This window comes from Eschscholzia californica, unplaced genomic scaffold (assembly GCF_041429995.1).
Source record: "Eschscholzia californica isolate CP2 unplaced genomic scaffold, dmEscCali1.0.p SCAF_4, whole genome shotgun sequence".
In the NCBI taxonomy this organism is placed as follows: domain Eukaryota; kingdom Viridiplantae; phylum Streptophyta; class Magnoliopsida; order Ranunculales; family Papaveraceae; genus Eschscholzia; species Eschscholzia californica.
The window spans coordinates 41,559,029-41,573,916 of record NW_028238461.1 but is presented as its reverse complement, the minus strand read 5'-3'; the positions used below and the strand labels follow the sequence as shown (position 1 = coordinate 41,573,916).

Sequence of the window (14,888 nt, the reverse complement as noted above, 5' to 3'; positions counted from 1 at the left end):
GGACCACAGACTCAAAAATTATTAATTTTACCTTTTTAGTAGTTTTTTTTTTCTTTTGGTAAAAGAATTTTTAATCTTTTAGTCTATGAGTGAAAAATTGTCCATGTGTGTATTTTCTACTCTGAGATTTAGCGAGAAACTAGTCATATTTTAGAGGGTTAGTCTAATAATAGAAAAAACGTGGTAATGTCAACACTTAATTGTCCGAGTGACTGATAGTGTTAACATAAACTCCAATCTAGGGCTGGGAAAACGGTCCGGGAACCCGGGGTCCGGCCCGGACCGTTTTGACCCGCAGCCCGAGTCCTACCCGAGCCGGGCATACCCGGCCCGATGGCTCGGGCTTATTGGGCCGGGACTCGGACAGACCCTCAATTCCGAGTCCCGGCCCGTTAGGTCCGTCCGACACCCGCCCGCGTAAACCCGCCCGCGTCAACCCGCCCGCATCAACCCGCCCGCGTCAACCCGCCCGCGTCAACCCGCCAGCGTCAACCCGCCCGACAAGCCCTTATCTATTATAAAAACCCTCCTCTCCTCAACAAAGAAACCCTAATATTAACCTAATCTCTTTCTCTCTCTGCCTCTCTCTCTTAGCCGCCTCCTCTCTCTACTCTCTCTCCCCTTCTCATCAAACATCATTACACCATAACCATTATTCTTTCTCATCTATTCAACACCATTTAGTGATGTTGGTTGATGAAGTTGATAAAATCCATGAACCCTTGTTCTTGTTGATGAAGGTGAAGATGTGGGTGTTGATGAGTTAGATCTTCTTCTTGTTGTTGTTCTTCTTCTTCTTCTTCGTTTTCTTCTTAATGGGGATGGGTCTGATGATGATGATGATGATGAAGCTGATGATGATATTGATGATTCCTCTGAGGATCCAGACTCAGATTTTTGTTGTCCTTTTCCAATTTTTTATGATTTCTTAATGAGAATAAATTTTCTCTCTAAACCTATATTATATGTTGGACCTTTTTGTGATGCTTTAAGAAAAATGGTAGACAATGGTGTGGCGAACATTATATGTCCAAGCAGTGGTGCCCACGTAGTGCTTCCAGATTATTATACTCCAGATGACATGGGATTTATCATTCCTAAAACTAGACATGGGATTTATCATTCCTAAAACTAGACATGGGATTTATCATTCCTCTTCGAGATTATTATACTCCAGATTATTATACTGCACATCCACAACCTCATGCAGAGGAGATAGATTTTTTTTCTATATAAACTACACTCTCATTTTCTCTCTAAACCTATATAAACTACACTAACTCTATTTCTTAATGAAGAAGGTAATCTGTGTATGATGGTTAGGGGTGGGAATCTAGGGTTTCGGAAATAGTTAGGTTAATTAATAAAAAATCTTCTCAAAAAAAAAAAAAGAAAAAAAAAAAAAAAATCTCAAAAACCCGAGCCCGTCCGACCCGAGTCCGTTGGAACCCGCTCGGGCAGCCGGGCTCGGACGGGCTACGGGCACTTCAATTTCATGATTCGCCCGGCCCGATCCGCCCGGCTCACTACCTCGGGCTCGGCTTATCCGAGCCCGATCCGCCCGAGCCCGGCAGTTTGTAGCCCGAGCCCGACCGCGCCCGCCCGATTCCCACCCCTACTCCAATCTCATGTAAGTCCCCGTTATTTTACGAGGAGGCATACTGGAGCTGGAGCAGGCACCCTTGTTAATTTCACTTGGCGCCCATTAAGAAAGGAGAGAGAGAGAAAGTCGGAAAGGTCATTTACATTTCTGATTACGTAGTTAGTGCCGTAATGAAAACGGAGGATCCATCGACTTACTTTTGCAATCTCTAAAATTCTCTCTCAGACTCCAAATCTTAAACAAGAATTTGGAATTTTTATTTTTAATAAAGAAAGAGAAACAAGAACTTCTATTCTCTTTCTCTCTCTCTCTAAAATTCTCTCTCAGAGAAGTTCTTTCTTCTGATTCTGATTCTGTGTTTCATTTCTTATAAGCGATCTCGAGGAACTGAATTTTATTATTATAGACTAATAATCTTAACAAAAAACAAAACAAATATTTAGATAATAAAGTAAAAGGTACGATTTTTATTTTACTCTTCTCAATTTCTAATTTGAGAAGTTTTCTTCTTCTGCTTTTCTTCTTCTTTTCTGTTTTTGGTTTTCTAGGGCAGATTTTATTTCTTTCTATATAATTATTATTCATCTAATAAGACATTTGAAATGATACTATCTTTTTGCAGTGATAAGATCTCAGATTTCTAGAGAGAGAGAAAGATAATAATAAGAAGAAGTTTTTTTGATCATGGCTATTGTTGAAAATTCAACTGTTGATTTGGGGGTTTCTAATGTTGCTGGTGGTGGTGGTGGTGGTTCATCAAATGGGAATTTTGAAGCAGCGAAAAATGATCAAGGGAAACAGAACAATTTAGGGTTGGGTATGGCCGATCAGACCTTTCAATTGAAACTCCAGCAATTTCAGAAGCAACAGAGAGGAGAAATGAACAATGGGTATGGGATTTTGAAGAATCAACAACCAAAAGGGGCAGATTTACATAGGAAAGAACAAGTGAGTGAAGGTTTTCAAAGGGATATGAGGGATTTGGAAGAACTTCTCTCTAAGTTGAATCCTATGGCTGAAGAGTTTGTCCCACCTTCACTATCTAATCATGGATCAGTTGGTGCTGCTTTTTACCTTAACAATTTTCTGATGCAAAATTCTCCTGGTCATGGAAATACTAATCTAAGGGTATGATGAAATCATGGCTTTTTGCACTTTTTTTGGTTGAAAATCTCAGTGTGTGTGTGTGTTGTTACTTATTTCTATGTTTTACTTTTATTTTCACTTTCAGAAGAAGATTATTACTAGCCAAGGGAGGCGGAAAATGAATGCCCGAACGAGTATGGCACAACGAGAAGAGATAATTAGAAGGACTGTATATGTATCTGAGCTTGATCACCAGGTAAAACAAGATACATTTGGTTCCCCTGAACTCGACATCTGATCTATGTTTTGTTTTGTTTTGTTTCGTTATCCACTTGCGCAGCTAGCTGACTTTTTTATTGTTTGGAATCAAGGTTACCGAAGAACAGCTTGCTGCCCTTTTCATCAACTGTGGGCAGGTAAATACGTGTTTCATTAGGTAATTTGGCAGTAAATTTTCGTAGTAAAGCCTTATTTTTAAGAAAAAAAATCTGTTTCTGGCTGAAGGTTGTTGACTGTCGCATTTGTGGTGATCCAAACTCTGTTCTCCGTTTTGCTTTTATCGAATTTACTGACGAGGGTATCTCTTGCAACCTTAATACCTACGTTTATTTTTCTTGGGTTGTTTGAGTTTCCATGAATTTCCGACATGATGTTACATTTAAATTTGCTTTCTCTTCGCTACATTCTTATTTAGATGGTGCAAGGGCTGCATTGAGTCTGGCAGGGACTATGCTTGGCTACTACCCTGTAAGGGTTTTGCCTTCAAAAACTGCAATCGCCCCTGTCAACCCTACATTTTTACCAAGGGTGAGTCCATCTAACTGTTTTTTACCTCTTATTTGATGCCACCAATCCGTTACTCTCTTGAACTTGGGTATCTAGAAATAGGATACGTATTTCTTGCTAATGTATCTCAAGTGTATCCTTGATAAATCTGTTTGTATGGTTTTCAGTCTGAAGATGAACGTGAGATGTGTGCAAGAACAATCTATTGCACAAATATAGACAAAAAGGTAGTCTTGAAGTTCCTCTAAGATCCTTGAATTTGGTTCAGGGTGTGAACTTTTTTCTCTAACTATGTGTAGGTAACTCAAGCGGATGTTAAAATCTTCTTTGAATCAGTATGTGGAGAGGTTAGCACCTTCTTATAAAAATACCAAAACCCCTGCTTTGCTTCATGAAATTGGGTTTCTAGTTTTATCAAAAGAAAGAGCTAATGCAGCGCATCTTGTGTTGTGTAGGTTTACCGCCTTCGACTTCTAGGGGATCATCAGCATTCTACTCGTATTGCTTTTGTTGAGTTCGCACTGGTAATTTTCTGTTGTTTCTTTTTGTTCTAAAAGTGTTACATTTTGATATATTTGTCGTTGTTGGAACTGCGACTGCCGACTCCGTGAAATTGTTTTTTCTATCTGTGTACCTAATGGTGTGGGGTTGAATGATGCATATGCCAAATTAATGTGTAAGAAAAGAGAAATCTGGTTCGAGGAGAAAATAAAGGTTTAACGGCAAGGTTTATAGAGTAGGATCGTTTAACAAGTTTTGTATGTTTACGTGGAAAACATATTTACTTCTTAAAGAATCAGTGTAGTCTCTGGGATGTATAGTGGGACTTCTTTATACAGAAGCACATGTTACCACGGATAGACCTAAAGTTGAGTTAGATAATTGTTCTTTACGTGCCATAGGGAAAAAATTATGGATGACAAAGAAGCTCGTATCTCCTCCATAGATATGAATACAGGTTCATTGGCCCAAAACTTCTCTGACTTTACTTCTGCAGTGCAAAACCTTAGGAAGGACTTATTTGTGATAATGATTGAAGGCACTCTGATTAGATGCGTATGATGGGGGTTACTAGTATAAGGGAGTAGGTTTTATAGAAGGTTATTGTTGCTGAGTTTATTTCACTTAAGAGTATATAGTTTTGAACTGACAATACCTGTCTTTCAAATTTTAATAATTTAATAAACGAGGAAACATCTAATCTGAGAAGCTACCATCTAAAGTTTATACTGTATTAGAAATGTAGTTTGTCGACTTATAAATATGGTACTAGAAGTTGATATATTCGACCGAAATTATTGAAAAAATTCTTTGGTTTGAAGAAATTTCTTTCACGCTTTCCGTTTATATACATTTTTATGGGAATGACTGAAATGAAGAAAAAAAATTCAATGAACTATTTCAAGCGAAATTTAATCAAAGTGAGACAGAAAAGTTCAATATTTGTGAGCATAGAGGTTTAAGCAAGTTGATGGAATGTGTGAAATGTTATTTATCATTTCCTGTATTGCTTTGTAGACTACAGTAGTTGTACCCATATCTGGATTTCTCATGCTTATTTTTTCAATGATAGGCTGATAGTGCAACTGCTGCTCTCAACTGTAGTGGTGTGGTGCTGGGATCCTTGCCAATTAGGTACTTTTCGTTATGACTTCTTGTTGTTTTTTGTCGGCTTGAAGGTATTAGATTATATTAAAAGTTGCATTCTAGTTGGCTTTGATCTTTTAAATCTGTCATGACCTTCCAATTTTTCACTAAATGTAGGGTAAGCCCTTCGAAGACCCCAGTTCGCCCTCGTGCTCCTCGTACACCAATGCATTGAGGTATATGATAGCAGGTTTGTGGACTAATACTTTTTTGTTTCTTAACTTCATTTTTTTACCTTTATATCAAATTTGTGAAGATAAATTATCAGCATATTCGTCCTACTTCACTTCAAACAATCTTCCTCACACCAATGGACCTCATCATATAGACATGAAGATGACTGTTTGATTTTGTGGGAGGATGATTTCCCACCTTCTATATCGTTCTTGAAGACTCAATAAACCCATCAAGAGTTGATCAAATTTTAATTTTCTGAGCCATCAATTGTGTTCATTTTTCATTAGCTTTGCCGGTGGGGTTTGAGTGGTTTAAACCTCGACACAAGTTTAAGTGGCCTAAAAGGAAAACGTTCCAAATGTACATAATTATCCCTTGAGTTTGTTTTAAGGGTTTCATTTTTGCAGTTTCATTTTTCTTTACATTGATTACCTTTACCTACCTCCAGGGAAACCAGCCAAAGAAGATGGTTCGTTCGACTTCACCAACCATCCGTTGAATCGAAGTTGCAGGTCTCTTAGGTTACAGCTTTATGTATCTAGGATACAGATATCTACTGATCTCTGGATAATTATAGTTTTTTGGCAATCTCATACTTAGGTTGGTGTTTGTTTAAGGGTGAAGTTATATCATCTGTTGTTTTTAGCATGTAGAGAGAGTTTGGATGGAACTTCGAGGTTTTGAATTATTAATCGGTCCGACATTAAGTGCACAACTATAGGAAAATCTTAAAAAAATTAGACTATTTTGATGGATAGTTCTTGCTGTGGTTTGTTCTATTCTCATAATTTCTTTCTTATATTCGTTCAGGAAGCTTTGTTGATACTGTGGGTGCCTCTTTGAATTATGTCCCTTTCACTCTACTGGCTAGTTTAAGGCATTTCTTCCTGGTTTGCAAGTTCAAGTTGATATGAGCTAAAAAAAAAATATTCCATGTGATAGTACTCACCAAGGCACAAGTAGAGTAAGAAAATTGGTAAAATTGGCCAAATGCTTGTTCTACTAAGGTGTTGTTTTACAATAGAAAGTAAAAAAATAAACAAAGAAAGTTTTCGGTACAAAATTTCATAAGGTGGGAAAATAAAAAATTTCTCCCAAACGCACCTTTTTTCTCATGTCACTGGCAGAGGTTCGCCGGCTGGCGACACTTGCATGAATTTGGAAATTCCATCCTTCTGCATTCATCTGTCTCTTTTTCGGCCATAGACCCTTTGCAGGAACTCTTTGCTTGGATCAGGAATCTCCAGATCCAGGCGAAGCAACTAGAAACTCTAGATGGAGATGAAGCAACTAGAAACTCTAAATGGAGACGGAGCAACGTCTGGTTTACCGGGGGTTCCGGTGATGGGGCACTCTTCTTTGTCAGAACAGAGGAGAAGAGAGTCTGAGGAGAGAAAACAAAGGGGGAAGAAGAGATAGAGAGGAAGAGAAGAGAGAGGAAGGAGTGGTAGTGGCGCCAAAGAATGATGGTGGCCGGAGTTGATGTTAGTGGTGGGAAGGGAAGCTGGGAAAAGAAAAAAACTGAAAATTTTTTGTATGCAAAATTTTGTTCCCCACAAATGCTCTTTGTTTCCCCCAGAGAAGTAGCTGAACAAATCAAGTATTCCAAGCAACCAGTGAATCCTATATGGGATTAATTCCCCATCTTGAAATCCCACCCAAAACGTTTTCTAGATAAAATTTATCTCTGCTCATTTAGGAATCTTATTTCAATTATGATTTGGAATTTAGAAATCTGAATGAAAGGACAAGATTAAAACAAAAATAGTGTGAAAAAATCTCAAAAGTTTTGTCTCTTTAACTAGACTGGCATAAGATGACAAAGAATCAATTCCGAAGTTGTCTATCTAGTCAAAATATAAAGTGCCTAGAAGACTCAGGCCGACCTCCCTTGTCACGGTTAAGGTGGCAAGGTTCTTTCGGATCACTTCTTTGATGGCTTCGACGTGATGAGATGCCCTCGAATCAGAGTACAGTTATAATCAGAATGAGTTGTAAGATTACCAACATCACGTGTTACGTGATGAGAAGTCCCATAATCAGGGCACCAAGATTGAACGAAGTCTTGTTCATTAGGAGTCAAATGCGATGCAACATGAACATATTGTTGAGCGTTGAAAGTTGTTTTTTTTTTTTGTTGAAACTGTTACTTCATTAATTAATAAAAGCGTTATTACAATATTTATCAACTAGAATACCTGGATCATTTTTTCACTTTTTGCTTCTGTTCTTCTGTCTTGCTCATTAGCTAGCTTATCTGCTTGCGAGTTGAGTTCTCTTATGGTGTATTTGAATTGGACCACCTCAAAGTCTTTCCTGTTTTCTCGAATTCTGTGGATATGTATTAACGTTTGCCAGTGTATGGAATGCGTTGAAAGTTTGTTGGCGAATAATATATTCTTGAGGCTCTTCGTCATAACGTTTGTAGCATCGTTTCGCAACATGTCTATTTCTACCACGAGTTCCTTGTAATGACCTGGACTTCCTTGTCCACGACCACGACTGAACTTTTTTTTGTTAGGATTGATTAAAGAACTATGTGGAAGACCGACTACTTTATTTTGTTGGGTGGTCTTGGGCCTCTATTACCCCAAAAGCTAGCTCAAGAGGTAAGGCTTCTCCCACACTTATTAATACACCTCCTGTCCCTTCCACAACAATGTGGGATTAACCTAACAATCTCACCCTCACACATTGCCTCCTAACTTCAATAGTTATTGGGCCGAGACTTGTTATTACCGGGCTCTGATATCAGTGTTGGGTGGTTTTGGCCTCTCTTACCCCAAAAGCTAGCTCAAGAGGTAAGCCTTCTCCCACACTTATTAACACACCTCCTGCCCCTTCCACAACCAATGTGGGATTAACCTAACATATTTTTCCTGCAATATAAATATGATGTTTACATTAGTAGTCATAGTTAGGAGGTTCTTGGGTAAGTAAAATACTTGCAAATCAGCAAATGTTATTGGAGAAGTCCTTATAATAGTAGATGTGACAAATGCATCGTATTTTGGTCCATGAACTCCAAGTACATGAAGAATTCGTCAGAATTAGTCCATGAAGTAGCTACAAGTTGATCGACGATATTTTTCATGGTGGTAAGGTTATCTAAATGGAGGAAGGTTTATTGATTTTATGTAATTGTAAATGGAGATGCATAAGACGAGTTTGAGATGGAGATACAAATGCTTATTCTAGGCAGCACCATGCCTCACGAGAAGTTGTAGAGCTAACTATTTGAGAACACACTTTCAGAGAAAAATGATTATATACAACTTAAGGATTAATAGACATTGAAAACTACCATTTACGTACAATTTATACCCTAATAAATTGTAACCTCTCTAAAAGCAACAAAGTGTGAGTGTCACAATATGTAATTGGTGGGATTCAACTTAACTGTAATGGTAGATCCTACAGAAACAAGATGTTATTATCTCTCAATTCTTTATTCAAAATGAATAATAATAGAAGAGACTACAAGTCAAAACCTACTATAGACCTATACAAAATCAACTATTTTCATTTTGCAGTCAACTCTCTTTTCCCTTTTTTTGATGGTTTTTTCACTATTGATGGAGGGTAGGTTTAAATTTGTAGCCTCTTTTATCAATTTTCTTCATGTTAAGTCAATTCATACTTGGCTTTTGCTCTGTTTGGTTTTTCAGGCTCTATCACACTCTCTCTCTCTCTATCAACACACAAAAGCAGAAAAACAAAATACATTGGCAACAGAACATTGGATTCCATTATCACCCTTCATTTTTTACAAGAAGCTTCTCCACTATTTCTCATCAAATTGGAAGAATCAGAAAGAAGCAAAAATGATGCAAACTAGCATGCACCAACTTTATACTAGAAAAAGTAGAACTTAATTTCCCTGGGCCCTTGGATTCCAGACATAACTCTATAGCACCCTAAAAGTTGATCCTATATAACAAGGATAAAGAACCATTAAATTACAAACAAGTTACTAGTACTGAAAGTGATATATGAGATTATAAGTTAGGTTTTAATAAACAAAGAAAGATTGAAAACAGAGCAATATATTATGTATTTTGAAGTATCAATACTGAAAGAGAGTTAAGAGGACCGGAGCGATAAACACATAATAAGCTTTTCCACTACCCAAATTCTTCATTAGAAAGGAGTAATAATGAATGAAGAAGATGAAGATAATGATAATTGATAATGAAGATGATGAACAAACAAAGAACCAAAAAACAATAACAAATTACAAATATGATCAAGCTACCCGAAGTTCGCTTTGTTTCGATACGGAGACATAAAACAAATCATCCGAATTCGATTACCTCTAACATAAAAAATAGTGTCTCGTCGAAGTCCTACTTGGCTTCTTGAGACTCATATCAATAATCTAAGAATGAAGAATTTTTAGGTTGAATACAAATCAAATATTTAGATTCAACCTTGTTTTGATGATAACATAAACACATATAAATTTGATTCCTTCTAAACTAACATCTAAGACTCTATTATCCTAAAACGATAATGTATGATGATAACAATGAAGAAACCATTGAACATGACGAAGAAGATCGAATGGATCATAGTTAACTATATTTTCAATTGTTCTTCCCATGAAGAAACAATTTTATGATGCTATCTTGATTCTTTCTATAATTTCTACCCTTGAATGAAGTACCTTTGAAGAAAATGAAACCTCCCATATTCCTTCTTCTTCTTCTAACTTAATAACTATTTGTTATAGATATCCATTTCTTGTTCTTTCTCCCCACTTCTCTTTCTCTCTACATCAATTCTGTTAGTCATGGAAAGACTTCACATTTCCCTCCTGTAATTTGAACTAAGTTGATGAACTCTGTTCTGTTCTAGTTCCTGGATCTTTAATGGTGATTGATCTTGTGGGTGAAGAACCTTCAATTGCAATTGTCACACCTATATATATCATCAAAATGGTTAAATTTCATTGTTGAATGAATGACAACATTAGTTAAAGAATTGGGTAATCAAATATCAATGTGAATAGTTCATAGATTCGAAACGTGCCTGTAGGGGAAGATGAAGTAGGAATCGGAAGTATCGGTGGTGTGTAAGGCTGAGACAAGTATGGGTATTGAACCCATTGAGGATACTGAACTCTCAAACCTTGTCCATTGTTACCTTGAAGGTAATATGGATAATAGTTTGGGAAAACTCCACCGGGTGCCCCCGAAGCTGCTGTATAGTAAGGTGAAAGTTGTTGCCCTCCATATACATTATAGTAATTCTGCAAGAACTCAAATGTTATCTTCATCATCAACTTCTCAATTCAAGAATGTCAATAAATTAGATAAAATGTTCAAATGTAGGAAATAGAATTCTCACCATTTGATACATGTTCTCTTGAGAATATCCAGTATACCTAATAGCCAAACAAGAAAACATAATTAGTATAAATAAAGGGAATCAATTTGAAGGCTAAAATTATCATTAGATTTTGAAGTTTTTAGGGTTTTCTTACATACCCATAAGTTGAATAAGGAATTGTATAAGGAGTTTGTTGGTGAAAGTATGAAGAAGATCCTTCATAAGTTGATGGAATTGATCCTAGTGTTGGTTTGAATCTCCCATTACCTACACAATTTTTACAAATGAATGAAGATGAAGTCATTGAAGTCTTAGATCAATGGTTATAAGTAAATCTTGAAAAAGTAATTAAAGTGAAGTTAGAACAACAAAGATGAAAATGGGGTTTAGGATTTAACTAGAGAGAGAGAGAGAGACCTGGTTGAGGAGTAGATGATGGGTAAGATCTATTGGCACCAAGATATGCAAGATTACAGTTAGCTCTTCTTCCATCAATCACAGGAGATGGATCCTGACAAGCTCTTATAGCTGCATCTGGATCCTTGAATGTGACCTATTCAATCAAATATAATAAAGACAAGAAATAAAACAACCATTTCTCTAAACATCAAAAATGAGGATCAAAGAAATCAAAAATCTACTTACAAATCCATATCCTTTAGATCTTCCTGTATTCTTATCTGTAATCACAACAGCTTCTTGAATCTCTCCAAATTGTTCAAAATAATGTCTCATAGTGTCTCTCTTTGTCTCCCAAGCTAATCCTCCAACAAAAATCTTTGTATAAGTTGTGTCAATTAATTGACTACCATTGTTTCTTCCTCCCACCATTCCCAATTGCCTTTGTTGAGACATGCAAATAGAAACTCACAAAAGAAAGAAAACCCAAGATTCCAAATAGAAACAAGAACAAGAAGAGAGAAAGTAGAGAGAGAGAGAGAGAGATTGATCTAATATCAAATATCAATCAACCAAAATAAAGAGAGAAGCCCATGGATGGAATGTATTACTTTTGTAGAATTACAAGACCTATGAAGATTCCTAAACAGCAATACCCTTAACTAGAAAATCATTACTAGGTGAGGGTTGGAAAGATAAAATTAAAAGAAAGAAGACAGATTAAACAAAAGAAACCAATACTCATATATATAAGTAGTGGAGTAGTATTTCGTTCTTTCTAGAGAGAGAAAGTGAAACAATTTTGAAAACGACAAAAAGCTGCAGTGGGTACCCACGACTACACATAAGTAAGGCTAATAGAGATGGTCCAGTGAAAATTTAAAGATAGAATTTCATTTTTCAATCTCAAAAACACTTTATATTTCTACCTGTAAAACCATTTGCTTTGCTGTATTCAACCTTCTCACTATCTCAAACCCTTTCTCTCTCTCTTCCTTGTGAGCTTTGGTGTAAGCTTGCCAAGTCCACCAAAAATTTATTGATATCTCGATACAATTCCAATGGAATGCCGGTCGTTCGCTGTCGAATACTGTTCGGATGATGCGATCCCACATAATTTGGAGATAAAAATATTCGACAAGATTATTTTATTAAACGTTAAGTTGGATGACCACAAACATAACATGGTATGAGAGCTAGGGTCACACGTAATATGTTTAAAAGCCACATGGACTCCAAGTCACTCGAAAAAAACACGTGTTAAACTAAACGTTAGGAGACGTGTGAAAATCTCAATACAGTGGTCTCCAACAACGAAGAATATAACGACTAGGTCCTCTTCACTCATTACCAATATAATGGCCTTACACTTATAAGCGTGGCCCTAATATTTTCGTAAGGGCTGTGGGCCTACATTAGTCAACCTCTTATTTTCTTCTCTCAAATGTTGAAATCTGCAACTGGGTAGTCCTTAATGTGCCATGTCTTCCCTGGCAGAAGCAGAGCAGCTATACTAATAACAGAAAAGTGCATTACAGATAGAGAGAGAAAAAAGAGAAACAAAGAATGTGTACAACATCTTATTTTATTACTTTACTATTAATTAGGAGAAGACTTGTAATAATAGCAAATTGAGAGTTTGTTGAAAGTGATAATTTTGGCCTGGTTTTTATTGTTTGAAAACAACTTTATTTTTTTCACATTAACTTGCAACAGAGGCAGGAAGTGCTCCTGATATTCTAATGGGGACCAAAGTGGCCATCATAGGATATATTTTTCACTATTTTAGTATTTTTACCTTTAACAAATGAGATTAGGAAACAACCCGCTTACATCGAATTTCAAATGATAGTTTTGAACTTATATAATTCATTACAAACTAGCGTTATTCAAACTAGCGCTACAACGGTAAATTGTAATTAATAATTAGTATGGACGGTTACTGTTTTCCTTCTAAACAGTCGTCCGTTGTACAAAAGTATTCCTTTTATGTGAGTTGATGTTTGAGTGACTATTTTCCGTTTTGGCGTTTACATATCATGATATTTTTTCCGTTTTGGCGTTTGAGATGAGGAATGACCTATACCTCCTGTGTATTTATGTCATCAAGAGTTTAAAAGTATGAGGATATAAAAAGAAAAAGGGATATCGAGTATTTGGGTCAAGAAAAAGTACTAGAATTAGCGTTTGGGACAAGAGTTTGTCTGTTATAGGGTCTAGGTCATGGACTGACCCTTGACCCAGTTGACTACTGACGGTCGTCAACAACCATTAGTTTGTGACCCAAATACTAACGTCGAAACTTTACGTTGACCCTGAAACTAAATATTTCTGAAGTAAATTATAATGCCAAAATAAAACACATATTGATCGATCTAACAAAACTTCAATGTAATTCAAAAACATAAATGTTCATCAGATTCAATATGTCAATAGTAGAGGGAGCATGCTTTATTCTGCAGTTAATGCGCGTCCTCAAATTATTGCGTCTTTCCGATGCAAAAATTGTTGCACCAGTGCCTCAAAATATTTTTTACAAATATCACATGGACTTAATTTTCTTTCTGAGAGTTTGATACAATCGCCCTCTGAAAATCTCATTGGATGAGTTCTTATGACTATTTCCTTGATACATTGAAGGGGCCTATGCTAAGTAGTAGATCTATTAGATTGACCTATGCTAACACAACTTGTCAATGGTAGGTCGTCGGTGTTCACAACTCTCTACTGGCGGGTTCATCGGTCAGGGTTCGTGTCTTTCGCAGCGCTAACGATGGTGGAAGAGCTAGCTTAGGTCTAGGCTCCGCTCTACGTCTGACAAGTTCTCAAATCTGAGAAGTTCTCCATCAAAATGTGTACATCCCTGAAACTCACACACCTTTCACCAAATTCTCTTAAGACGCCCATGTTCCAATGATTAAAAGCTAAAGTTAGCGTCAGAGTCAATAAAAAAGTACGACATTAGCATTTGGGTCAAAAACTAACGGTTGTTAACGATCGTCTCTAGTCAACTGGGTCAACAGTTAGTCTGTGACCCGGACCCTATAACGGACAAAATCTTGACTCAAATGCTAATCTTGACCCAAGATAAACACGAAATAAGAAGTTTATATCTCTTCTTATCTTACACTGACAGCGGGTCCGTGAGACATGTTGTTGTTATTACTCTCCTGTAAATTGAACTTCGGTGAACATCGAAGATTCAAATTTAGACAAAATTCGAAAAATCGAAAATGAGACGAGCTTTTCGTCAAAATATCAGCGGGTTGTTCACGAGATGAAACAAACAGAATGTTCAACAAACCAACTGCCACCTTTTGCATATAAAGTGATGGTCCAAGGCAATGTGTTGGAACGCCCATGAAACACAAGGTTTTTTTGTTGCAAATGAACACAAGGTTAGATGTCATAAAGTTTGCTTCTTTCTCTCCTCAGTCGTTGATGTAGAAGTCAAGATGGACATTTGTACGCTCTCTTTGTTTTTGTGTCTGAGAACAATTCTCAGAGTTTTTTCCGGCAGAAAGTTGTCTTTGTTCAACTTCCCATTCTCAAAGATTGAACGACGGTTGTATTTATTGCAATTATGCCACTAGTAGCCTATAAAAGGGAATGCGAAGTTATAAATTTGTTACCAAAATAGCTTCTACAAGATTTTGGGCTACACTTTGTGAATGAAAATCGCCTCATTTTGAATAAAGTGATTCTAAGATCCCACTCCTTTGAGATCAAGCGGACAGAGGCCATGCCCTTGAATGCATTCAAGGTAAGTAAACGCATTTGTTAATTATACTCTTTCTCTTGGTTGATAGGTCACATCTTTGCGTTAAAACCTATCTCTTGTCCGGAATTCCAAAATTTA

At 36.7% G+C, this 14,888-nt stretch overlaps 2 protein-coding genes across 6 annotated transcripts; one reads left to right on the top strand and one right to left on the bottom strand.

The window, feature by feature from the left end:
* The first annotated feature begins 1,697 nt into the window (after window positions 1-1,697).
* Window positions 1,698-6,056, top strand: LOC147544767 (polyadenylate-binding protein-interacting protein 12-like). 4 transcript variants are annotated; one of them, XM_086633683.1, is made up of 12 exons: window positions 1,698-2,061; window positions 2,226-2,731; window positions 2,835-2,945; window positions 3,061-3,105; window positions 3,194-3,266; window positions 3,384-3,496; window positions 3,643-3,702; window positions 3,775-3,822; window positions 3,931-3,999; window positions 5,049-5,110; window positions 5,240-5,298; window positions 5,748-6,056. In XM_086633683.1, exons 2-11 carry the CDS (start codon window positions 2,288-2,290, stop codon window positions 5,295-5,297), a joined length of 1,083 nt encoding a protein of 360 aa, XP_086489809.1. In that variant the 5' UTR covers window positions 1,698-2,061; window positions 2,226-2,287; the 3' UTR covers window position 5,298; window positions 5,748-6,056. The 4 variants fall into 4 exon arrangements, 3 of the variants coding, with proteins under 3 accessions (XP_086489809.1, XP_086489807.1, XP_086489808.1); XM_086633681.1 differs by having other exon boundaries at window positions 5,240-5,312; XR_015223262.1 differs by lacking the exon at window positions 1,698-2,061 and having other exon boundaries at window positions 2,064-2,731; window positions 5,240-5,635; window positions 5,707-6,056.
* A 2,968-nt stretch (window positions 6,057-9,024) lies between these two features.
* Window positions 9,025-12,865, bottom strand: LOC147544766 (RNA-binding (RRM/RBD/RNP motifs) family protein). Of its 2 annotated transcripts, XR_015239753.1 has the most exons (7): window positions 11,276-11,751; window positions 11,048-11,183; window positions 10,789-10,897; window positions 10,649-10,685; window positions 10,331-10,550; window positions 9,966-10,219; window positions 9,025-9,229 (listed from the first exon to the last, which is right to left on the bottom strand). XR_015239753.1 is itself a non-coding variant. In XM_086673415.1 (6 exons), the coding sequence occupies exons 1-6, from the start codon at window positions 11,483-11,485 to the stop codon at window positions 10,128-10,130; spliced, it is 804 nt and encodes a 267-aa protein (XP_086529541.1). In that variant the 5' UTR covers window positions 11,486-12,865; the 3' UTR covers window positions 9,457-10,127. The 2 variants fall into 2 exon arrangements, 1 of the variants encoding a protein (XP_086529541.1); XM_086673415.1 differs by lacking the exon at window positions 9,025-9,229 and having other exon boundaries at window positions 9,457-10,219; window positions 11,276-12,865.
* Window positions 12,866-14,888: the final 2,023 nt, after the last annotated feature.